At 46.2% G+C, this 26,689-nt stretch overlaps 1 protein-coding gene across 1 annotated transcript in view; it reads right to left on the bottom strand.

Moving 5' to 3' along the window:
- LOC137434504 (fibrillin-2) overlaps positions 1-26,689 on the bottom strand; it is a 360,988-nt gene that overhangs the window by 11,120 nt on the left and 323,179 nt on the right. Inside the window, exons 61-63 of the mRNA XM_068127594.2 lie at positions 18,519-18,638; positions 18,060-18,291; positions 2,975-3,152 (exon numbers count right to left, since the gene is read on the bottom strand). Coding sequence (XP_067983695.2) covers positions 2,975-3,152; positions 18,060-18,291; positions 18,519-18,638 — 530 coding nt within the window. The remainder of the gene's footprint in view (positions 1-2,974; positions 3,153-18,059; positions 18,292-18,518; positions 18,639-26,689) is intronic.

Consider the following 26,689-nt stretch of genomic DNA (forward strand, 5'->3'; position numbering starts at 1 on the left):
GGACATGATGCTCTGAAACCAAGTGATGAGACTGTTCTCGGACTATACATTCTGTGTTTCTTGATGATATATAACAGCTTTATCCAAATCAGACACAGGTGGGTCAATCTCACAACTAGAAAGGTAATGTCCCATTGTTTTAAGAATACATTTTTAAAATTCGAAAAACAAGCATGCTCATTCCCAATCGTCCGGTTGTGCGGCAGTCACTGCTCTGTCAAACTGCTCACCTTCACTCCTTCATTCCTCTTTTCTCCCACCTCTGGAACAAACTCCCTCACTCCCTCACTCCCTTCTATCCCACTCCTCCCTCCAGGTCTTTAGAACAGCTGTTCACCACCATCTCTTATCTTCCCCCATTCAAAACCTTGATCTTTTCTACCCCCGCTAATTCACCCCAGACTTGCAGTGTCCATGTGTTTTATACCTCTCCTTCCCCCCTCCCCCCCAAGCCCTCTCCCTCCCACAGATCTCTCGATGTCCTTGCTCTCAAATGTTGTGTTTGTGTGCTTCCCCCTCTCTCCCCCATCTTGTCCACCGCTCCCCTTACTACGTTTTATGTCGTTTTTTTGTGATTAATGTTAGCTCTTTCACGACCCTCGATCTTGTATTAAAACTAGAGGTTCCAGGGAACCTGAACTCAACTGGTCTATATCAATATGGTTAGAATATGCATAATAGAACCACAAACTATATAGTTTATACAGTCATGTGAAAAAGTAAGTACACCCCATGTAAAGTTTTGACTTTTTCAACATATTTCAACATACAGCTATTTGATCTTCATTTCAACAATATTGATAGATAAAGGTGATATAATATATCAAATATCATGAAACATTTACATTTTGTAGACCATTGTATAATTTAAATAAACATAAATGCAAATTTCGCATGTGGAAAAAGTAAGTACACCCCGACATTTATCACTACTTCAAATACCTAAAATTAGAATCAGGTGCACCAGCTCAGTGCAAATGATTAGAACATCGTTAGAGAGGATCTTGGAGGAACCTGTCTTATTTAAACCTCAGACATTTAGTTTGGTTTGCTCTTTGTTGTTGAAGTGTGCGGCGTCACCATGCCTAGATCAAAAGAGCTCTCTGAGGCCTTCAGAAAGAAGGTTATGAATGCCTACGAGTCTGGGAAGGGATTTAAAAAGATCTCCAAACAATTTGAAATCAATTATTCGACTGTCTGGAAGATCATCTACAAATGGAGAAGATTCCAAACAACTGCTGAAGATTCCAAACAGCTGCCAACTTGTTCAGGCCAGGCCACCCCAGCAAGTTCAGCCCGAGAGCAGACCGCAAGATGCTGAAAGAAGTCTATAAGAACCCCAGAATGTCATCATGGGACCTACAGGTAGCTCTTGCGACTGTTGATGTCAAAGTGCACGAGTCTACCATTAGAAAGAGGCTGCACAAATTTGATCTACATGGGAGGTGTGCTAGGAGGAAACCTTTGCTGTCCAGAAAGAACATCAGGGCAAGATTAAAGTTTGCCAATGAACACCTCGGCAAAGGCCAGCACTTCTGGAACAATGTGCTCTGGACAGATGAGTCAAAGGTAGAGCTATTTGGCCACAGTACAAGAAGACATGTTTGGCGAAAAACCAAAGACAGTATTTGACCACAAGAACCTGATACCAACTGTAAAGCATGGTGGTGGAAATATTATGGCTTGGGGCAGCTCACCATCATAGAATCCACTATGAATTCTTCATTGTACCAGAGGGTGCTTGAGGATAATGTGAGGCGATCTGTCGGAAAGTTGAACCTCAACCGAAGGTGGACCTTGCAACATGACAATGACCCTAAACATACCAGTAAATCCACCAAGGAATGGCTGAAAAGAAACAAATGGATGGTTCTACTTCTAGAATGGCCAAGTCAAAACCCAGATCTAAATCCCATGGAGATGTTGTGGGGGGATTTGAAACGAGCTGTGCATGCAAGAAACCCCTCAAACATCGCACAGCTGAAAGAATTCTGCCTGGAGGAGTGGGCAAAAATTTCTCCCAGTCGATGTCAGAGACTGGTAGACAGTTATAAGAAACGCCTACTTGAGGTTGTTTCTGCCAAAGGGGGCAATACCACCAATGAGAGCCAAGGGTGTACTTACTTTTTCCACATACGAAATTTACATTTATGTTTATTTAAATTCTACAATGGACTACAAAATGTAAATGTTTCATGAGAATTGTTATATTATATCAGCTTTATCTGTCAATATTGTTGAAATGAAGATCAAATAGCTGTATGTTCAAATATGTTGAAAAAGTCAAAACTTTACATGGGGTGTACTTACTTTTTCCAAAAGTGACAAAATTTGTATGTGCCAAAAATATATGACAAAAATTGATTTTTCAATATGGCCGCCCTGCCATGCCAATTTTTGGGCGTGCAACGCCCAAATGCAATCCCAAACTAGTTTATGTTATGAAGATGCTGCATAACAAGTTTCATCAAATTTGTTCAATATTTGTGACTTTTAGAGCGTAGACATCGAATTGTTTACAGACGACAGACAGACAGACAGACAGACAGACGACAGACGACGGACACTGAGTGTGGACAAAAACTCAGCTGGACATAGTCCAGTTGAGTTAAAAAAAGAAAATAAATAAATAAAGATAAAGAAAAAAAAGTCGGATAATAAAATTGAAATGAAAAAAATCCTCATTGCTTCTCTTGGCTTAGTAAAGCAATAAGTTATTGCTTGATGCCACAAGATGTTTTTGGGTCTTTAGTTTAAGTTCATGTTTTACTGCGACATGTTGCATATCAAAAAGATGACATTTGAATGAAACTTTTCAAGGTTAGATCTATCCTTCTCCTAGATATGAAGGAGAATAAATGAAATAAATAAAGAAGGAGCAAGCAAATGAAACAATGTTTATTTATCAGTTATAAAGAATAATGATGGTTATTTTGATGATCAGATGATGACATCACCATCATCAAACTCGTACCTGTTCTGTCACAGTTGAAGGGTCTTGGGTGTCACGGCGGGATCTGCCTTCCTTGCCTAAGCCGTTTATTTTACATTCGTAACATGTTTCTGTCGAGAGTATGTTTCCACTTGGGACTTCTCTTCCACCTTTCAAAACTCCTGGCTCCGTTGGAAAGCCAATGCTCGATACACAGTGCCTATAAAAACAAAGGAATGCTGCTGTATCATATGACGGTCAATATTATAACAGGCTATGGTTAAAAACATCGTAAATATTTACAATCAGCAATGACACCTTTATCACTGTCAAAGTTTATAGCTTTATCATAATAATCTGTCTTATTTGTATTCTATTTGATTATCATAATAATCTGTATTCTGTCTTTCAATCCTGACAAATCTCACACTCTTACTATGTCTCTCAGAAAAGACCGTCTGGACAACCCTCCCATCTACTTTCTGAATAATCCTCTCCAAGAAGTTCTGTCACGCAAGCTTTTTGGTCTCACTATCTGCCATGATCTTTCCTGAAAAGACCACATTTCAAATATGGCCTCCAAAGCCAGTCGCCGACTGGGCATCCTCAGTCGTGCGAAGTCCTTCCTTGGCACACCTGAGCTCCTCACCACATACAAGGCTTTCATCCGCAGCTCAATGGAATACTGTTCCCCCCTCTGGGCTGGTGCTCCTGCCTCACATCGAGCTCGTCTTCACGCTGTTGAAACCAAAGCTTTCAGAGTCATTGGAATCTTCTGCGATGAAGCTAACTCCAAGGGCCTCTCACTCACTCACCGCAGGCAGGTTGGTGGTCTTTCTGTCTTCTACCGACTCCTCCCCGGCCTTGCTCCTCCAGCTCTCTCTGGGCTCTGTCCCCCAAATATTCCTACTGGTCGCACAAGATCTGCCAGCAACCCTCTTATGGTTAAACTGTCAAAATCAAGACTCTCTATTCACCTTCACTCCTTCATTCCTCTTTTTCTCCCACCTCTGGAACAAATTCAATCATTCAATCCCACTCCTCCCTCCAGGTCTTTAAAACAGCTTTAAAACAGCCCTATACATCTTGCTCCCACGTGAATAGCTATCACAAGATTTGTGGATTTTCATGTCGTGAAGATGTCCTTTGCCAAAGAGCTGGGAGCCATTGCTCTGTTGGTAATGATGCACAGCATGGTCTTTCCAATTACACACATCCTTAAAATAAATCACCAAGCCTGCCATGATCACAGAAGGCACTCCCGCAAGGTTGAAAAACCATTCCCTGATAGCGATCAGTCGGGGGTTTGGATAGAACGCGCCCGTCTACGATCGTTCGGGCCTTGTACCGGGCCCACATCATCAGCATTTTTCAGTGTGGAAATCGGCAAGATCTCAGTTCTTTGGGCAAACTGAGAAGTTCTCCAACTCTTTTTTGCACAGAGGCACATCCCTTTCTTGCAGGTACTTTTCCAAGAATGTTTGGATTCTTTCAGAAGCTTTGTGAGCTATTTTAGGAGGTAACAACCCTAATCTCGCATGCACAATATACGGAAAAATGCCCTAATCAACATTGATGCAAAGGACGTATGCGCATGCACAATATACGGAAACATGCCCTAATCAACATTGATGCTAAGGAGGTATGTGCATGCACAATATACGGAAACATGCCCAAATCAACATTGATGCTAAGGAGGTATGTGCATGCACAATATACGGAAACATGCCCTAATCAACATTGATGCTAAGGAGGTATGCGCATGCGCAATATACGGAAACATGCCCTAATCAACATTGATGTGAAGGAGGTATGCGCATGCACAATATACGGAAACATGCCCTAATCAACATTGATGCTAAGGAGGTATGCGCATGCACAATATAGGGAAACATGCCCTAATCAACATTGATGCTAAAGAGGTATGCACATGCACAATATACGGAAACATGCCCTAATCAACTTTGATGCTAAGGAGGTATGTGCATGCAAAATATACGGAAACATGCCCCAATCAACATTCATGCTAAAGAGGTATGTGCATGCACAATATACGGAAACATGCCCTAATCAACATTGATGCTAAGGAGGTATGCGCATGCACAATATACGGAAACATGCCCTAATCAACATTGATGCTAAGGAGGTATGCGCATGCACACTATACGGAAACATGCCCTAATCAACATTGATGCTGAGGAGGTATGCACATGCACAATATACGGAAACATGCCCGAATCAACATTGATGCTAAGGAGGTATGCGCATGCACAATATTGTAAGAATAAGAGTTACAACATTGGCTCAGATCATGAGTTTAATATCATTCGATCCCTCACAATACCTGTAAAGAGAACCAGCGAACATCATATCAATATTCAGCATACCTCTGAACTAGCAATGAGTTTACATATGAGCACAAGCAAGCCGTAACAAAGTGGCGGTACATACCATCTAGTTATACACCAGCATAGCATACAGTTAATGTCTCAGGTATGATCATAGCGCTGAATCACCGAGTTCTTATAACGGCTGCATAGCGGGCAAAAGACGCATGACACCTGGGATCAGACGTTCGACAGAATTTCATGACACACAATATATGGAAACATGCCCGAATCAACTTTGATGCTGAGGAGGTATGTGCATGCACAATATACGGAAACATGCCCTAATCAACATTGATGCTAAAGAGGTATGTGCATGCACAATATACGGAAACATGCCCTAATCAACATTGATGGTAAGGAGGTATTGTTACGGGGTCCTCCCCTATCCTCTGGTCTCGGTAAACCTCCGAACCCCGAGAGGGTCCCCGGCAGAAAGATATGTTATCCTTGGTTGAAATCAATCAAACAATAATGAAACCACACCAAGGGTTATGAACAAACAATAATATATTATAAATCACACCGGAATCACGACACAAATAATAATAGCAATTCGCCCTACAATCACTATTTTAAGATGGTACCACCTTATCTCGTCCTTTAACCCAAACTCACAGCACTCCCCCAATGTCTCTGTACCCCTCCAAGGTGATGTCGATTCGCTCCAGCGATCGTTGGATCAATGTCCGATCACAATCAATTGAGGCGTGGACGATCGAAGCAACCCATAGGTCACGTGGTCCAACACCCAGCACAATAGCGGTGGAATGGGAAACCTCCCAAAGACGCGCTCTGATGTACACGTTTGCGGTTCAATCAGCGAGTCTCCTTATAATCCTCAAAGGCCACTTTCTTGCACAGCCGTCCCCGGCAACCCACCGGGGAATAATGCCCGGCCGACGTGACAAAACCTGTTCACTGAAGGTTGCGCGCATGGCGAAAATGGCGGACGGCTTTCACTTGAACCGGGGCTTTGAGGCAAGGATACTCCGGAACCTCAATGAGGATGCCCGACTACGCAGGCTCCACAGCACTCCGGCGATAACTCCTATCGCACGAACTTCCTTTCAAGGACGCAAAGTTCTCTCGCACTGTACGCTCGACCGCTCGGTCCGGAGCTTCCACAAAAAACGTCTTTTTTCACGATCTCCTCACGCCTCTTCTTCTTCGCTCCCTTTTCTTCCAGGTCACGATCCGATTTCCGGCCACATTTTACCAGGAGCGCTTTTAAACCTTTTAACCACAATAACCCTTTCCCTTAAGCCACAACAAGCATAATATCTAGAACCAAAAATGATAACAATAACAACCATAATTAGGGCCAAATCCGTAACACTTCCCCCCCTCAAGAAAGAAAGTTTGAACACAGCGAAAACTTTCTTTGTAGGCAAATTCTTGAAACCAACAAAAGTAAACTCACCACCCACATCCTCAATTCCCATGGGCAACAATAATCAATATTTCCCAACAATCAAACAACAAAACTTCGAACAACTTACAGAGATTTCCAAAGTTAATTCACTCTGGACAAAACATCAGCAACGACATTGTCCCTGCCCTTTACATGTTCAATTTGCAAGTTACCCCTGCAAAGCCAAACTCCATCTCATCAACCTCTGATTTTTACTTCTAGTTTCTCTTGAATGAAGGTTAAGGGGTTGTGATTAAAAAAAAACCCAAAGGCCAGCAAATCGATAGCACTTTCCCCGGGAGGCCGAGCTGAAAGCCAGGTTCCATGGTGGTTGGGTGGTGAGGCCTGGAGGTATTCACTACATGGACGCCTTTAGGAACGTGGAGTTCATGGTTAGTCCGTGGAGGAAAGTTCACTACATGGACGCCTTTAGGAACGTGGAGTTCACGGTTAGTCCGTGCAGGAAAGTTCACTACATGGACGCCTTTAGGAACGTGGCGTTCACGGTTAATCCGTGTAGGGAAGTTCACTACCTGGACGCCTTTAGGAACGTGGCGTTCATGGTTAGTCCATGTAGGAATCTTGGCTCGGCCGCTCCGCAGCACTCAGTGCTTCAATTTTTCCGGACTTTCATAATAATTACGGTGGGACCACTTGTCACTGTAGTCACCTGAATAGCGGTCTCCTTCTCGGCCACTATTCTGACAATCCTTCCTTCGGGAGCTGCCGCCACTCTGGGAGCCTCCATAATAATATCGATTGCGGCCACCACCCATACTACGACCACGTTTTCCTCATCTGTAGCCCCCTCGACGCCTACGGCCTGCCTTCTCTACGGCTATGGTCCGATCATCCAAATCCTTGCCATTCCAATTCCTCTCTGCCTCTTTGGCGTCCTTTGTGCTTGCAAACGTGGCAAAGCCGAACCCTCTTGACTGTTGCGTTTCCCTGTCTTTTACCAACCGCACTTCCAAAAGCGGTCCATATTTGTTGAAGACAGAGGTCAGAACTTCTTCTTTTGTTTTGAAGTTCAGTCCACCTACAAATAACTTGCTACCTTTGTCGCCATCCCTAACTGTGGTTGTGTTATTTCCCCTACTGGGCTTTTCAACAACCATCGGGTTACCATAAACTCGACCACCGGCCAAATCATTCCCAATAACAACAGATACTCCCTCTACAGGAAGAGTGGCTTGTAAACCTACGGTGACCGGTCCTGACACCAACTCCGACTCCAAATGGATGACATGAAGTGGAGCTCTAGCACAGCCACCAATCCCCTGCAAACGAACACTATCACCAGTTGCCGTCTCCTCGGACAATGGCAAGATGCCTTCAAGCATTAAAGATTGATGTGCTCCTGTGTCCCTCAATACCCGAACAGGTCTCCGGTTAGTCGAGGCTCCCTCCAGTTACACAAACCCCTCTGAAATAAATGGTTGGTAACCCGTTTGAGGACGATTTCTCACAATGGCCATTGCATTTGGAGTCATACGAGTCGAACTCCGCTCCTGATTTTTCTTTCCCAGAGCATAACAGTTGGACATCAAGTGTCCAGGTTTATGGCAAAAAGTGCAAGTAGGCCCGGAGGCCCGGAGGAGAACCTCGTGGTCTGCCAAGGCATGGGGGCGGTGGTTTGCCTCGAGCCCCCCGGACGATAGGTCTGTCTTGGAACCGCAGTCTTATGATTTCTAGAAGTCGTGGTGTCCGATTGGTCCTCATTTTCATCTCGAGGCCGCCCCCATGGATTTTCATTCTCCGCCCCTGATGTACCATAGCTCCCCTGGCTAGGTCTGGGCGAGAAGTTCGGTTTGTGGAACCCCATCCTGTGGGTTAAGGCATAGTCATCTGCCATGGTTGCTGCCTCATACAGCTTTGGTACTTTCCTTTCCTCCAGATGAACTTTAATGTCCTCGTGGACACACTGTTGGAATTCCTCCACCAGGATCAATTGTCGCAATAGTTCGAAGTCTTTTCCAACTCCTTTTGAATCACACCACCTGTCAAACATGGTCTGTTTCAATCTGGCAAACTCCACATGGGTCTCACTCTCCCTCCTCCTGGCACTCCGGAATTTTTGCCGGTAAGCTTCCGGGACCAATTCATAGGGTTTGAGAATGTGTTTCTTCAATACCTCGTAATCTGCACATTGGTCAATCGGTAAAGCCGAATAAATCTCTTGAGCTTTACTCACCAGAAAACTTTGCACAAGTATGGACCAGTACTCCTCAGGCCAGTTTAACAGTCGGGCCACTTTCTCAAATTGTGGAAAAAACTTGGCTACCTCCTTTTCATTGAAGGGTGGAACCAGCCTCACATGTCTGCCAACATCCCAGGTGTTTTGACTAGGTGTCGAACCAGTCGGCATGGATGGTACCTCTCCCTGTTCTTTCATTACATCCAGCTCCTTGAGTCTAATTTCCTGCTGACGCGCAATTTCACGGTCCTCTAACTCCCTGTCGGCTTTTCTCTCCTCTGCTTCGAGTTCCCTTGCAGCTCTCCTTTCCTCTGCTTGTTTCTCTTCTCTTCTCTCTTCTGCTTTCCTTTCCTCTGCTTTTAACCTTTCCTGGAGTTCTCGTTCCACTCTCCTTTCCTCTGCTTGTTTCTCTTCTCTTCTCTCTTCTGCTTTCCTTTCCTCTGCTTTTTCCCTTTCCTGGCTCTGTAATTGCATCTCCAGTTTCCGGAGCTCCACATTTTCTTGCTCCTCTGGTAACCAATCCCAGTCTACCTCTTCCCATGTTCCTAATCCCACCATAGATTGTATCACCACTGTCTGCATCTCTGCCTTCTTCATATTAGTTCGGACCTCCAAGCTAAAATGTTTGGCCAATTTCCCGAGGTCCGATTTTACTAACGCTCTGAACTGTGCTTCACTCGGGGTCACTGCAAATTTCTCTGCGCCAAACTCCATGGTGACTATTGTTACCACCTGTTAACCTTCACACAAGAAATAAATAAAAAAAGGAATTTTTTTTTTTTTGGAAAAAATTAGGAATGTTGGAAAAAGTTCCAAATTTTGGAATTCTGGGAATGTTAGGGAATTCTTTCCCGGACTAAATTTAGGAAATTTTATATCCTGGACGCAGACCCAATTTCGAGCCCACGAATATCAATTTGGACGAGCCCCCAATTTCTGTTACGAGGTCCTCCCCTATCCTCTGGTCTCGGTAAACCTCCGAACCCAGAGAGGGTCCCCGGCAGAAAGATATGTTATCCTTGGTTGAAATCAATCAAATCAATAATGAAACCACACCAAGGGTTATGAACAAACAATAATATATTATAAATCACACGGGAATCACGCCACAAATAATAATAGCAATTCGCCTTACAATCACTATTTTAAGATGGTACCACCTTATCTCGTCTATAACCTAAACTCACAGCACTCCCTCAATGTCTCTGTACCCCTCCAAGGCGAGGTCGATTTGCTCCAGCGATCGTTCGATCAATGTCCGATCACAATCAATTGAGGCGTGGACGATCGAAGCAACCCATAGGTCACGTGGTCCAACACCCAGCACAATAGCGGTGGAATGGGAAACCTCCCAAAGACGCGCTCCGACGTACATGTTTGCGGTGAAATTAGCGAGTCTCCTTATAATCCTCAAAAGCCACTTTCTTGCACAGCCGTCCCCGGCAACCCACCGGGGAATAATGCCCTGCCGACGTGGCAAAACCTGTTCACTGAAGGTTGCGCGCGTGGCGAAAATGGCGGATGGCTTTCACTCGAACCGGGGCTTTTAGGCAAGGATACTCCGGAACCTCAATGAGGATACCCGACTACGCAGGCTCCACAGCACTCCGGCGATAGCTCCTATCGCACGAACTTCCTTTCGAGGACGCAAAGTTCACTCGCACTGTACGCTCGGTCCGGAGCTTCCACAAAAAACGTCTTTTTTCACGATCTCCTCATGCCTCTTCTTCTCCGCTCCCTTTTCTTCCGGGTTACGATCCGATTTCCGGCCACATTTTACCAGGAGCGCTTTTAAACCTTTTAACCACAATAACCCTTTCCCTTAAGCCACAACAAGCATAATATCTAGAACCAACAATGATAACAATAACAACCATAATTAGGGCGGAATCCGTAACAGTATGCGCATGCACAATATACGGAAACATGCCCGAATCAACATTGATGCTAAAGAGGTATGTGCATGCACAATGTACGGAAACATGCCCTAATCAACATTGATGGTAAGGAGGTATGCGCATGCACAATATATGGAAACATGCCCGAATCAACATTGATGGTAAGGAAGTATGCGCATGCACAATATATGGAAACATGCCCGAATCAACATTGATGCTAAAGAGGTATGTGCATGACGGAAACATGCCCTAATCAACATTGATGCTAAAGAGGTATGTGCATGCACAATATACAGAAACATGCCCTAATCAACATTGATGCTAAAGAGGTATGTGCATGCACAATATACGGAAACATGCCCTCATCAACATTGATGCTAAAGAGGTATGTGCATGCACAATATACAGAAACATGCCCCAATCAACATTGATGGTAAGGAGGTATGCACATGCGCAATATACGGAAACATGCCCTAATCAACATTGATGCTAAGGAGGTATGCACATGCGCAATATATGGAAACATGCCCTAATCAACATTGATAGTAAGGAGGTATGCGCATGCACAATATACGGAAACATGCCCTAATCAACATTGATGCTAAAGAGGTATGCGCATGCACAATATACGGAAACATGCCCTAATCAGCATTGATGCAAAGGAGTTATGCGCATGCACAATATACGGAAACATGCCCTAATCAACATTGATGCTAAAGAGGTATGCGCATGCACAATATACGGAAACATGCCCTAATCAACATTGTTGGTAAGGAGGTATGCGCATGCACAATATAAGGAAACATGCCATAATCAACATTGATGCAAAGGAGGTATATGCACATGCACAATATACGGAAACATGCCTTCATCAACATTGATGCTAAAGAGGTATGCACATGCACAATGTACGGAAACATGCCCTAATCAACATTGATGGTAAGGAGGTATGCGCAGCATTCTGGAGCGGATTAGATCATTTCAAAAGTCCCATATTGTTCAGTGATTCTCCATTTTTTTTTGGTCGTACTGTGAATTCTTTCAATAAATGGTTATTTTCTCGGAATAGTTGTTGTGTGATGACCTGCCATTGCAAACCTCATGCGCGAGAAACTGCTTCAGTTGGAGTTGTGATAAATTCTTGGGGACATTATAACGTTTGTGTCAAGAGACATTAGCTTGTTTGGAACAAGCGTGGCAGGGGCACTCGGTAGAGGGCATAACTCTGCCAGGCTGAACAGTTTACATTTTGTATCTCACTGATCGGTCAGATCTGGCTCAGGAGTTGAACTAAAATCTAATCAGCTTGTTCTCGTCATTTACCCAACTACACACCAAGTTTGGAGGCGTCATCAACAACTTTTTGCGACATCGTGCAAATTTCGGTTTTGGCCCTAACCCTCAATGGTGAAGAATCACTTAAAAATTATCTCATCCGGATCCAGATTCGAATCATCACCAAATTAGAAACAATTCTTCCGTGTCACACACCCAACCTGTCCACCAAGTTTCGTCCAAATCTGTCCGTAACTTTTTGAGATATCGTGCTATATGTCATTTTTTTTGCCCTGTCTGTCAATGGTGAAGAATCACTGAAAAATCTCAGATTTGAAAGATTCAAATCCGGATCTTCACCAAAATCGAATAATTTCGTCCTTGTCACAGCCAACCTCTCCACCAAATGTTGTCCAAATCCATCCACACCTTTTTGAGACATGCTGTTCACAGACAGACAAACAGACAGACAAACAGAGAGGGGCAAAAACGTAACCTCCATCCACCTTCAATGGCGGAGGTAATGAGCATTTCTGAGTGGAATGCACGAGGGACCATTCAGCTTGGGTCCACCTTGATCCAGTCTACCTTCAAGAGTTAGCGAATTCTCAAACTAATTACAAAGTGAACTTATTCAAAGAATTTATGTTTATGTATCGACACACACAAGTGCTGTATCGATACACATAAGGATACACAAGAAACTTTGGTGCAAGAAGAGGCCATTCGGCCAATCATGCCTGCGCTGCAACAAGCCCAGTGTCGTCACCCATCCACACACAATCCTCCTACCATCCCCACAACCTACCTACCATCCCTACAAGCTACATACCATCCCCACAATCCACCTACCATCCCCACAATCCACCTACCATCCCCACAAGCTACCTACCATCCCCACAAGCTACCTACCATCCCCACAAGCTACCTACCATCACCATAAGCTACCTACCATGCCCACAAGCTACCTAGCATCCCCACAATCCACCTACCATCCCCACAAGCTACCTACCATCCCCACAAGCTACCTACCATCACCACAAGCTACCTACCATCCCCACAAGCTACCTACCATCCCCACAAGCTACTTACCATCCCCTCAAGCTACCTACCATCACTACAAGCTACCTACCATCGCCTCAAGCTACCTACCATCCCCACAATCCACCTACCATCCCCACAAGCTACCTACCATCCCCACAAGCTACCTACCATCCCCACAAGCTACCTACCATCCCCACAAGCTACCTACCATCACCATAAGATACCTACCATGCCCACAAGCTACCTACCATCCCCACAATCCACCTACCATCCCCACAAGCTACCTACCATCCCCACAAGCTACTTACCATCCCCTCAAGCTACCTACCATCACTACAAGCTACCTACCATCGCCTCAAGCTACCTACCATCGCCTCAAGCTACCTATCATCGCCTCAAGCTACCTACCATCCCCACAATCCACCTACCATCCCCACAAGCTACCTACCATCCCCACAAGCTACCTACCATCGCCTCAAGCTACCTACCATCCCCACAAGCTATCTACCATCACCACAAGATACCTACCATCCCCACAATCCACCTACCATCCCCACAATCCACCTACCATCCCTACAAGCTACCTACCATCCCCACAAGCTACCTACCATCCCCACAAGCTACCTACCATCCCCACAAGCTACCTACCATCACCATAAGATACCTACCATGCCCACAAGCTACCTACCATCCCCACAATCCACCTACCATCCCCACAAGCTACCTACCATCCCCACAAGCTATCTACCATCACCACAATCCACCTGTCATCCCCACAATCCACCTATCATCCCCACATTCCACCTACCATCCCCACAAGCTACCTACCATCCCCACAAGCTATCTACCATCACCACAATCCACCTGTCATCCCCACAATCCACCTATCATCCCCACATTCCACCTACCATCCCCACAAGCTACCTACCATCCCCACAAGCTACCTACCATCCCCACAAGCTACCTACCATCACCATAAGATACCTACCATGCCCACAAGCTACCTACCATCCCCACAATCCACCTACCATCACTACAAGCTATCTACCATCACCACAATCCACCTGTCATCCCCACAAGCTACCTACCATCCCCACAAGCTACCTACCATCCCCACAAGCTACCTACCATCACCATAAGATACCTACCATGCCCACAAGCTACCTACCATCCCCACAATCCACCTACCATCACTACAAGCTATCTACCATCCCCACATTCCACCTACCATCCCCACAAGCTACCTACCATCCCCACAAGCTACCTACCATCCCCACAAGCTACCTACCATCACCATAAGATACCTACCATGCCCACAAGCTACCTACCATCCCCACAAGCTACCTACCATCCCCACAAGCTATCTACCATCACCACAATCCACCTGTCATCCCCACAATCCACCTACCATCCCCACAATCCACCTACCATCGCCTCAAGCTACCTACCATCCCCACAAGCTATCTACCATCACCACAATCCACCTGTCATCCCCACAATCCACCTATCATCCCCACATTCCACCTACCATCCCCACAAGCTACCTACCATCCCCACAAGCTACCTACCATCCCCACAAGCTACCTACCATCACCATAAGATACCTACCATGCCCACAAGCTACCTACCATCCCCACAATCCACCTACCATCCCCACAAGCTACCTACCATCCCCACAAGCTACCTAACATCACCACAAGCTACCTACCATCCCCACAAGCTACCTACCATCCCCTCAAACTACCTACCATCACTACAAGCTACCTACCATCCCCACAAGCTACTTACCATCACCACAAGCTACCTACCATCACCACAAGCTACCTACCATCACCACAAGCTACCTACCATCCCCACAAGCTACCTACCCACACCACAAGCTACCCTACCATCACCACAAGCTACCTACCATCACCAGAAGCTGCCTACCATCCCCACAAGCTACCTACCATCCCCACAAGCTACCTACCATCGCCTCAAGCTACCTATCATCCCCACATTCCACCTACCATCGCCTCAAGCTACCTACCATCCCCACAAGCTACCTACCATCGCCTCAAGCTACCTACCATCCCCACAAGCTACCTACCATCGCCACAAGCTACCTACCATCACCACAAGCTACCTAACATCACCACAAGCTACCTACCATCCCCACAAGCTACCATCACCACAGGGCTACCATCACCACAAGCTACCATCACCACAGGGCTACCATCCCCACAAGCTACCATCACCACAGGGCTACCATCACCACAAGCTACCATCACCACAACCTACCATCACCACAAGCTAACGACCATCACCACAAGATACCATCACCACAACCTACCATCACCACAACCTACCATCACCACAAGCTACCTACCATCACCACAAGCTACCATCACCACAAGCTACCATCACAACAAGCTACCATCACCACAACCTACCATAACCACAAGATACCATCACCACAACCTACCATCACCACAAGCTACCTACCATCACCACAACCTACCATCACCACAAGCTACCTACCATCACCACAAGCTACCATCACCACAAGCTACCTACCATCACCACAAGCTACCATCACCACAAGCTACCATCACCACAACCTACCATCACCACAAGCTACCATCACCACAACCTACCATCACCACAAGCTACCATCACCACAAGCTACCATCACCACAACCTACCATCACCACAACCTACCATCACCACAAGCTACCATCACCACAAGCTACCATCACCACAAGCTACCATCACCACAACCTACCATCACCACAAGCTACCATCACCACAACCTACCATCACCACAAGCTACCATCACCACAACCTACCATCACCACAACCTACCATCACCACAACCTACCATCACCACAAGCTACCATCACCACAAGCTACCATCACCACAAGCTACCATCACCACAACCTACCATCACCACAAGCTACCATCACCACAACCTACCATCACCACAACCTACCATCACCACAACCTACCATAACCACAAGATACCATCACCACAACCTACCATCACCACAAGCTACCTACCATCACCACAACCTACCATCACCACAAGCTACCTACCATCACCACAAGCTACCTACCATCACCACAAGCTACCTACCATCACCACAAGCTACCATCACCACAAGCTACCATCACCACAACCTACCATCACCACAAGCTACCATCACCACAACCTACCATCACCACAAGCTACCATCACCACAACCTACCATCACCACAAGCTACCATCACCACAACCTACCATCACCACAAGCTACCATCACCACAACCTACCATCACCACAACCTACCATCACCACAACCTACCATCACCACAAGCTACCATCACCACAACCTACCATCACCACAAGCTACCATCACCACAACCTACCATCACCACAACCTACCATCACCACAAGCTACCATCACCACAAGCTACCATCCCCACAATCCACCTACCATCCCCACAATCCACCTACCATCCCCACAATCCACCTACCATCCCCACAATCCACCTACCATCCCCACAATCCACCTACCATCCCCACAATCCACCTACCATCCCCACAATCCACCTACCATCCCCACAATCCACCTACCATCCCCACAATCCACCTACCATCCCCACAATCCACCTACCATCCCCACAATCCACCTACCATCACCACAACCTACCATCACCACAACCTACCATCACCACAACCTACCATCACCACAACCTACCATCACCACAAGCTACCATCACCACAAGCTACCATCCCCACAATCCACCTACCATCCCCACAATCCACCTACCATCCCCACAATCCACCTACCATCCCCACAATCCACCTACCATCACCACAACCTACCATCACCACAAGCTACCATCACCACAAGCTACCATCCCCACAATCCACCTACCATCTCCACAATCCACCTACCATCCCCACAATCCACCTACCATCCCCACAATCCACCTACCATCACCACAACCTACCATCACCACAACCTACCATCACCACAAGCTACCATCACCACAAGCTACCATCACCACAAGCTACCATCACCACAAGCTACCGACCATCACCACAAGCTACCATCACCACAAGCTACCATCACCACAAGCTACCGACCATCACCACAACCTACCATCACCACAAGCTACCATCACCACAAGCTACCGACCATCACCACAAGCTACCATCCCCACAATCCACCTACCATCCCCACAATCCACCTACCATCACCACAACCTACCATCACCACAAGCTACCATCACCACAAGCTACCATCCCCACAATCCACCTACCATCTCCACAATCCACCTACCATCCCCACAATCCACCTACCATCCCCACAATCCACCTACCATCCCCACAATCCACCTACCATCCCCACAATCCACCTACCATCACCACAACCTACCATCACCACAAGCTACCATCACCACAATCCACCTACCATCCCCACAATCCACCTACCATCACCACAACCTACCATCACCACAAGCTACCATCACCACAAGCTACCATCACCACAAGCTACCATCCCCACAATCCACCTACCATCTCCACAATCCACCTACCATCCCCACAATCCACCTACCATCCCCACAATCCACCTACCATCACCACAACCTACCATCACCACAACCTACCATCACCACAAGCTACCATCACCACAAGCTACCATCACCACAAGCTACCGACCATCACCACAAGCTACCATCACCACAAGCTACCATCACCACAAGCTACCATCACCACAAGCTACCGACCATCACCACAACCTACCATCACCACAAGCTACCATCACCACAAGCTACCGACCATCACCACAAGCTACCATCCCCACAATCCAATGTCCACAGCTGCTTTATTTAATTTGTGTGTCGTGATAACCGGTGAATTTGAACCAATCGTTGGTAACTTACCCTTGGCCTACACGGTAGTAACCAGGTGGACAACCGCAGAGGTAACCTCCCTTGGTGTTGGAGCATCCGTAGCTGCAGGGGTTACCCGTGGACGAGCACTCGTTAACATCCTCGCAGAAGCCCGACGAATGATGAAAGCCGTAACCGGAAGGACAGACACACTTGTAGCTGCCGAGTGTGTTGTAACACGATGCGGAACCGCACAGCGAAGGGTTCATGCATTCATTCTCATCTGGTGGAAGACAAAAGTCAATAACATCACTGGTTTCACTGTCAGCTATTGTCTTCTTGGGATAGACTGGAGTATCTTCGGGAACCCGCTATCAGCACCGGTCGTTGTCTTCTTCCGTCTTCTCCGTCCGTCTAACGTGTGTTCGTTCCGGGTTTAGAGGTTCGTTTAACCGTCTGCAAAGAGTAACAAAATATGATATGTTCGTGGGTCTTGTGTTCGCGACGTACCAATGCACTGGTTCCAGTGGACGTGCTGCTGATAGCCGTGAGGGCAGGAACACCGGTAACCGCCAATGATGTTTTGGCAGCCATGTTGGCAACGATGCCCACGATCACATTCGTTTATATCTTGGAGACAAAGAAAGGAACAGAAGGGGTCATGGGATGGAATCGATATTTCAACATAAGTTTATTGTATTTTTGTATCACGACATCAGTGTTTTAGTAAACTTTATATTTTCTATGGTGTTGCCATGACTACGCAATGGCCACTTATGATCTGGTGGGTGATTGCAAAAGCAGCGATAGAGATCCAGGGAAGTGAAACTCCAACACACGACGATGTCTTTACCTGCTTTGGCCAATTTCACATGTACCTGGCATCTTTTGGTGCTTGGGATATTTCCTGGATGGTTCTGGTGGACCCAGCATTCTGACAGAGTGGAGTTCTGGCACCCGGATCACTGAATGGTTTCCGTCCTTGGAAAACACTTAAACTGCTGCAAATATATCCATCCTTTGTTGGCTATTGTCATCCAGTTTTGCATTTCAGGAGTTTATTGGCACCCAATGGTTGGTTGAACAGCTTGAGATGGTTTGGTCATGTGTTGAGGAAGGATGAAAGTGACTGGTTGAGAAGAGTGATGGAAATGAATGTAGAAGGAAGTAGAAGACGGGGAAGACCGAGAAAGACTTGGCTAAAGATGGTGGAAGAAGAAATGCGGGCAAGGGGGTTAACAAGGGGAGATGCAGAAAATAGGGCAAGATGGAGAAGATTGTCATGGGGACCGCAAGGCTAACCCCCGCTCTAGCAGGGAAAATGGCCTTTAAAATGCATGTTGTTGTTGTTGTTGTATTGGCACCCAATGGACAAATGCCCAACTCATGCTAGAAATTACAACTTCTTCTTCTCCTCCTCTTCCCTTTATAAGGGGTGAGGACCAATGGCACCAGGCCCCTGCCCTGCCTTGACCACGAAACTCCTCTACTCCCCTCTGTCCTCATCCAACTCTCTCCACTCTCCAACCACCCCCACCTTACTGATATCCCACCTCACACGATTCTCTCATCTCAGCCACAGTCCACCTCTTTTCCACCTACCTTGATCCCACAACCTATGCGCTCTTTTTGCCATTCTCTCTCCCCCCCGTCTGCACCAAGTGTCCAGCCCATCTTTTTTTTTCTTTCTTTTTTTTTGTATACAGAGTCGAGGCTCGTGAAAGAGCTAACATTTATCAAACAAACAGAATCAAACAAACAAGCAAACAAAGTATATAAAAAGGGGAGCGGTCGACAAGATGGGGAGAGAAGGGGAGGAAGCACACAAACACAACATTTGAGGGCAGGGACATCGGGAGATGTGTGGGAGGCAGAGGGCCTGGGGGGAGGCAGGATAGGTATAAAACGAAAGGACACCAAAGGACTTCCAGGAAGGAAGTCAAAAGTCACCTCAAAAAAGTGGATTTGGGGTGAAATTAGCGGGGGTAGAAAAGATCAAGGTTTTGGATTGGGGAAGATAAGAGATGGTGGTGAACAGCCGTTTTAAAGAACTGGAGGGAGGAGTGGGATTGAAGAGAGTGAGGGAGTTTGTTCCAGAGGTGGGAGAAAAGAGGAATGAAGGAGTGAAGGTGAGCAGAGAGTCTTGATTTTGGCAGTTTAACCATAAGAGGGTTGCAGGCAGATCTTGTGCGACCTGCAGGAATATTTGGGGGACAGAGCCCAGAGAGAGCTGGGGGAGCAAGGCCGGAGAGGAGTCGGTACAAGACGGAAAGACCACCAACCTGCCTGCGGTGATTAAGTGAAAGGCCCTCGGAGATAGCGTCATCGCGGGAGATTTCAATGATTCTGAACGCTTTGGTTTCAACAGCGTGAAGACGAGCTAGGTGTGAGGCAGGAGCACCAGCCCAGAGGGGAGAGCAGTACTCCATTGAGCTGCGGATGAAAGCCTTGTATGTGGTGAGGAGCTCAGGTGTGCCAAGGAAGGACTTCGCACGACGGAGGATGCCCAGTCGGCGACTTGCTTTGGAGGCCAGCTTGGAAATGTGGTTTTCCCAGGAAAGATCATGGCAGATAGTGAGACCCAAAAGCTTGAGTGACAGAACTTCTTGGAGAGGATTATTCAGAAAGTAGATGGGAGGGTTGTCCAGTCGGTCTTTTCGGAGAGACATCCTAAGTGTGAGATTTGTCAGGATTGAAAGACATGTTCCACTTGTTTGCCCAGTCTGTGATTTTGTCCAGGTCTGCAGAGAGTGAGGAGGCTGCAGACTGCCGATCTGAGGGATGAGGAATGGAGCGGCAGAGAGTGGAGTCATCAGCAAAGAGATAGAGAGGATTTTCAAGAGAGTCAGAGAGATCATTGATGAAGACCAGAAAAAGCACAGGGCCCAGAACACTGCCTTGGGGAACTCCAGCCTGAACAGGAAGAGGAGATGAGAGAAACCCATTCAGGGCCACACGTTGATGACGACTAGAGAGGAAGTCCGCCAGCCATGCGTGGAGATTTCCATGGATACCAAAGGAGGAGAGTTTGGTGAGCAGAGCGGGGTGCCAGACCGTATCGAAGGCATGTGATATGTCGAGGGAGACAGCTCTAATTTCCTGTTTGGCATTGAGGACCTCCATCCATTGTTGAGACAGCAGAAGCAGCATGTCCAGAGTAGAGTGACCTGGTCTGAAACCAAATTGATGATCAGAGATCAAGCCATTGGAGAAGAGGAAAGATTTCATATCCGAAGCAATGGTGGATTCCATGACTTTGCTGATAATTGGGAGAAGGCTGATTGGTCTGTAGTTGCTAGGATCTGTTTTTGCACCTTTTTTGTGCAAAGTGGTGATGTTGGCTGATTTCCAAGCAGATGGCAGTTGACCTTGAGCAAAAGAGAGGGTGAAGAGAACAGAGAGAGGGAGTGAAAGAGCGGCAGAACATGATTTTAGGACCCATGGGCTGATGCCGTCAGGTCCAGTTGCAGAATCAGAGTCGAGGGTTGACAGAAACTTTTCCACCTTGTCAGGAGGAAAGGACACAGAGTCCAGGAGCAGCTGGGTACGACTGGGTATGGTGGGTACACAGAGGGATGGGTTTGGGACACAAGATTTAGAGGCAAACACAGAGTTGAGGCATTCAGCTTTTTCACGTGCGGAGTCAGCTGTGTAGCCGTTTGAGGTAAGGGAGGGGATGGAGGGGGAACAAACACCAGAAACAGATTTGACCAGACGCCACCAGGATTTGGAAGAGGGAGACAGATAAGAGAGTTCGGTCTTGAGAACGGAGAGATATTGTTTCCTGGCGCTCCTGAGGGTGGACACACACTTGTTTCGGGCTTTGTGAAAGGAAAAGAGATTTCCTTCCGTTGGATTTGCTTTCCAGGAGACGAAGGCAAGTTGTTTCTGGGCAACAGCCTCACCACAAGATTCCGTGACCATGGACGGGAGGAAGGGTATGACAACTGAAGACAAGATGGGATAAATCTGTGCATGAGAGAGAGCAATTTACTTTGGAAGAATTCCCAGGATGAGTTGATGTCAGAGGTGGTAGAGATGGGAGACCAGTCCAGATGATTGATGGCTGCTTGAAGACCGTGCCAGTTGGCCTGAGTGAATTGCCAGACTCGTCGACGCTGAGCAGGCTCCCTGAGAATGGTCAGAGAGATGTTCACTTTAACAAGGACATGATCAGATGATCCGATTGGAGCAGAAGAAGAGCAGCAGACATTTTCAGGGAAGTTAGTCATAACCAAGTCCAGAAGAGAAGATGCTCCGTTGACTGAGATCCGGGTCGGGAAATTGACAGATTGTGTCAGTCCCAGTGAGTCGCAGAAGTCCTTTGCTGAGGAGCCATGGCTGGTGAGAGAGGTGCCCACACCCAGCCAACTGGCATGGTGACAATTGAAATCACCACTTATGAGGAAGAGAGAGTTGGGATGAGTAGATAGAAGTTGGTCTATATTATCAGACAGCGAGATGTAGATGGAGTCATCACTGTTTGGTGGACGGTACAACACACATATGAACAAGAGGTGGGAGCGAAGGGGAAGCCGTAGCCAGAGGTATTCCTGGGGGTGAGGTGGAGAGAGTGCAGTGCAGGGCGAGTGAGGAAGAGAGTTTTTGATAAAGATAGCAACCCCACCTCCAGGACGAGGTTCAGGTCTATCATACCGGAGGAGGGAGTAACCCGGGAGAGATACTAAGGAATCAGAGACATCATGAAGGAGGAAAGTTTCTGTTCAGCAGATCACGTCTGGTTTGACAGATGCAACCTGTATGGAGAGATCAGTTAAGTTTGAACAAAGGCCCCGGATGTTTGAGGTCCATACCATTAATTAAGAGGAAGGGGGAGCATCGGATACAGAACAGGGGGGAGGAGGTGTAGGGTAAGATGTGGAAGAGGTGGAAGAGGTAGGGAGAGCTGTTGAAGGTGTGTCAGAGATTTCAGAATAGCTCGGAGAAAGGGAAGGATGGGGCAGACAAAAGGTTTGATGGTGATTGGGTGAGGCACAATGCGGTGTTATTTGAGGAGGGGTATCTCAACTCAACCGTATTTTCACCAATCTCCCCGTCAAGCTCATCTGCACATCAATCTCCTCCCTCAGTTTATCCATCCTCCTTCTACCCACCCTCTTCACTCCCACAATCCTCCTGACCCAATTGTTCTTCCAAACCTGCAGCCTCTGTTGTTGTCTCTCTGTCAGTGCCACCGTCTCCAGACCGTAAAGGTCGGCCGACGTTATATACAACAGAAGAAGCTTCCCTTTCAATTTCATTGAAAAGATTGATAATAATGTATTGATTCATACACCTGCATGAAGAAGAAAATGTATTTTATTTGCCAGATGTAGGGCACCCCTTTATATGAACTTTTCTAGAGGATTACTTAGTTCCTCCTCAGAACACAAGGGTAGTACAGCATGCACACGAGATTTTTTTGAATGCCCCTTATTTTGTATTGTTTGGCATTTTCTACAAGTTATGGAATGTCCCTTCTTTTCTATAGTTTTCCACATGGCACATACTACATATAAAGGGGCCTTTTATATGCCCCTCACATTTTTCACAAGATACATTTTAAATACAAACAAAATGCATTTGTTCATCGTACAAGACTTTATTGAAGACGATATAACAGACTTGAAAAAGTAAGGGGAAAAAAAGATTCAACCCAGACATGATTCGAACCCACAATTCCCAGGTTGGGAGTCTGATGCTTTATCCATTAGGCCAATGGGCCAGCATGACAGATTTGTGTAATAATATTTTGAAGAGTATATATTTGTATATATTTATTTATGTATATATATATTTATATATATTTAATTTTAAAGCAAAAACTATAGCACAAAGATGGAATTTTTTTCAAAAGCCATTAACTGGACCTATTGGCCGATGTACATTCCAAGTTTCAGCTAGTTTCATTGTATAGTCCTTGAGATATAAGCGCCAACACATTTTGGGCGCACAGATGGACGGACGAACAGACACCAACTTGATTTCGAGGGTTTTCTAAATATAACTCAAGAATGCGTAAACGGACGTTGCTGAAATTTGGAAAATATTACCTCAACATACAAAGCATTTATTTCTGAAATTTGCAGCCGATTTCATTTCGTCCAGTAGAAGCCGAGAAACGTATTTTCAGTCCCCATGTTAAAGCTGCATACAGAGAAACGATCCCTTATATAAAGGGAGGGCCGCTTTGCGCCTCCTTTTGATTCACGCAGTCTGCAACGGTAAGGAAGTGCTGCATGATGAGAAAAGCGGTGCCGAAGGTGGACAAACGTTATCTTTACACCAATGTTTGTCTGTCTGTAAGCAGGATATCTCAAAAAGTTATGGGTGGATTTGGATGAAACTTGGTGGATGAGTTGGTTCGGTGACAAGAACGAGTGATTATATTGTCGTGTGACTACCCTGTAGTGAACACCGCAGGGCGACACGGATGACCAAGCAAGCTTTAACTCCGAGGCGTTAAATTCAAAAATGACGGTATTCTTTACACGTGAGGGAAAGGAAGATGACGAACTTACCTGGACAGCTTCCACCCGACTTCTCCGCACCTGGATAAATTAACTCAAACCATACAGAAGTAACATGTACAAAAAATTGCCGGCTTTATTGAAGAAATGCCGGTAACCAAATGATGCACGATAAAATAAAGTCCGAACTGTAGTGCCCCCAACAGACTCAAATACAAACAATGGAAAAATAACTGGAAAGTAAATATGTGTGATTTGTGGCACTTAATGCTAATCGGCTCTTGAACCTCGTCAGGAATCGTCCCGGGCCCCGCGTCCTTGCACGCGAAAACCGCAGGCTGCACTTCGGTTGGCGCGTTGGCGCGGTCCGCTCACTCCTGGCTTTGTGCGCAAAGCGAACAGGCCTTGGTGCGCAGCTCGCTCTTCCAGCCGTGCTTGTCCTCACGATCTAGTTCACCAACACCAACGCCAGACGATGTGAGCCAGCCATGAGAAGACAAAGTGGAGCGATGTCAGGACACGACCGTTCGTCGTCAAAGCCAGGACTCGAGAGGATGAAGAGGAGGAGAGCGGAAATCAAGAGGAGAGAATGAAGCCAAGAGCACAACATGTCGGGGAGACGACCGCTCGCCACCAAATCCAGATCCAGCTCTGACGTCATCCCACGACATCTCCACCAATCCCATAGATCCTTCTTACCAGTCTTTTGCGCCAACCAATCACTGCTCTTCGGGGCATGGCCCCACGGACCTTTTGTGTCTGTGTGCTCACAGAGCCTCCACTGGGTATGTGGGTGGCCCCCTGCAAGCCTCATGTTGGGGGCCCTTTCTTTTGGAGGGCTAATAAGTAATAATATGGTGACAGATCTGCAGGCGAAGAATCGATTTATACCTTGGTTCCGGAGGGGTTAGGGAACGACAAGAATGACCAGCTCTGTCTGTCTGTCTCTGTCAACAACAACAACTGCGTGTATCTGTCTTTCCACACCATCGTGGGTAATGTATTGTCATATCTCGGCTATGCCTGTGCCGATTGTAACCAAACTCGATAGGACAGTAGTGTGGGTCAACCAGAGTATGATATGTGGCCAACAATGAACTAAGTCCAATGTCAATCGCTGTTCATTATTTGCCAGGATAGCTTATGTGGGCCTAATGCTGAGGATGTTAAGAATGAAGATAATGCTGACTGACGTCCTAAAGGTACTTCCTCAAGATGGAGGAAATGATGTAAAATCGAGTAAATGATTCACATTAAATTTCATTCGATTTACTGTGAGGTCGTTGGAAAGCTATTTAACAAGTAATAAAAAATTTTTTTTTTATTTTTTTTAAGAAAAAGGATGTGGGGATGTTACTGGAAAAAGTATGGAAACACGAAGAAATTAAAACTGCGAGCAGTGATGTCCCGGGGACAAGACGCCTCATTCTGATTGGACAAGTGTGCAACAACGTCCTTGACAACGGCAGCCCGGACCCAATTATGCAAAGTTTGAAGTGAATTGATCCGAAAAATGAAGGAGGTGCATTTTAGAAGTTTTTCATGAAATCCAATATGGCCGTAATGGTAACCTATGACGTCATCCAGAGGATATACATCAAGTCAAGTGGCATACTATAATTGGTCCAAGTTTCAACTCAATCGATCGAAAAATTAAGGCAGAGATGCATTTTAAAGGTTTGAATGAAATCCAATGTGGCCGCCTGGTCACGTGACCTATGACATCATCAATTTTGATCAATTTTGTTTTCTTTTTCATTGCCAGACCATGTGACCGATCAATTTTTTTATATATATTCCAGTTCTTATTGATGAATAGATGCCACTAAAAATTGTTTTGTGTTAATCGGATATAATTTGTTTTTTACCTCAACGTAGCTGCCAAACCGCTTCACCAACGACGTCATCTCATACAACTTTTTTGCAGTCGATCATAACATGACAAGAATCAAATCGATAGCATTTGCAGTTTCGGAGAAGAAGATCTTTAAAGTTTTTGCTTAAATCCAAGCTAGTTGCCATGGTGATTGCAAAATCAGAATTCGGAAAAAGATGGCATCAATTCCCATTGGCCCAACATTCCTGGAAAGTTTCAACTTGATCGTTGATCAGAGCAACAGTGCCGACGCTGCAGCTTCCATAAAATTTGGCGGAAAGAATAATAATAATAATAAGTCCAATAACAAAAGGAGACCAAGTCTTTTATAGACT

This window comes from Myxine glutinosa, chromosome 10 (genome assembly GCF_964187855.1).
Source record: "Myxine glutinosa chromosome 10, kmMyxGlut1.1, whole genome shotgun sequence".
Classification (NCBI taxonomy): domain Eukaryota; kingdom Metazoa; phylum Chordata; class Myxini; order Myxiniformes; family Myxinidae; genus Myxine; species Myxine glutinosa.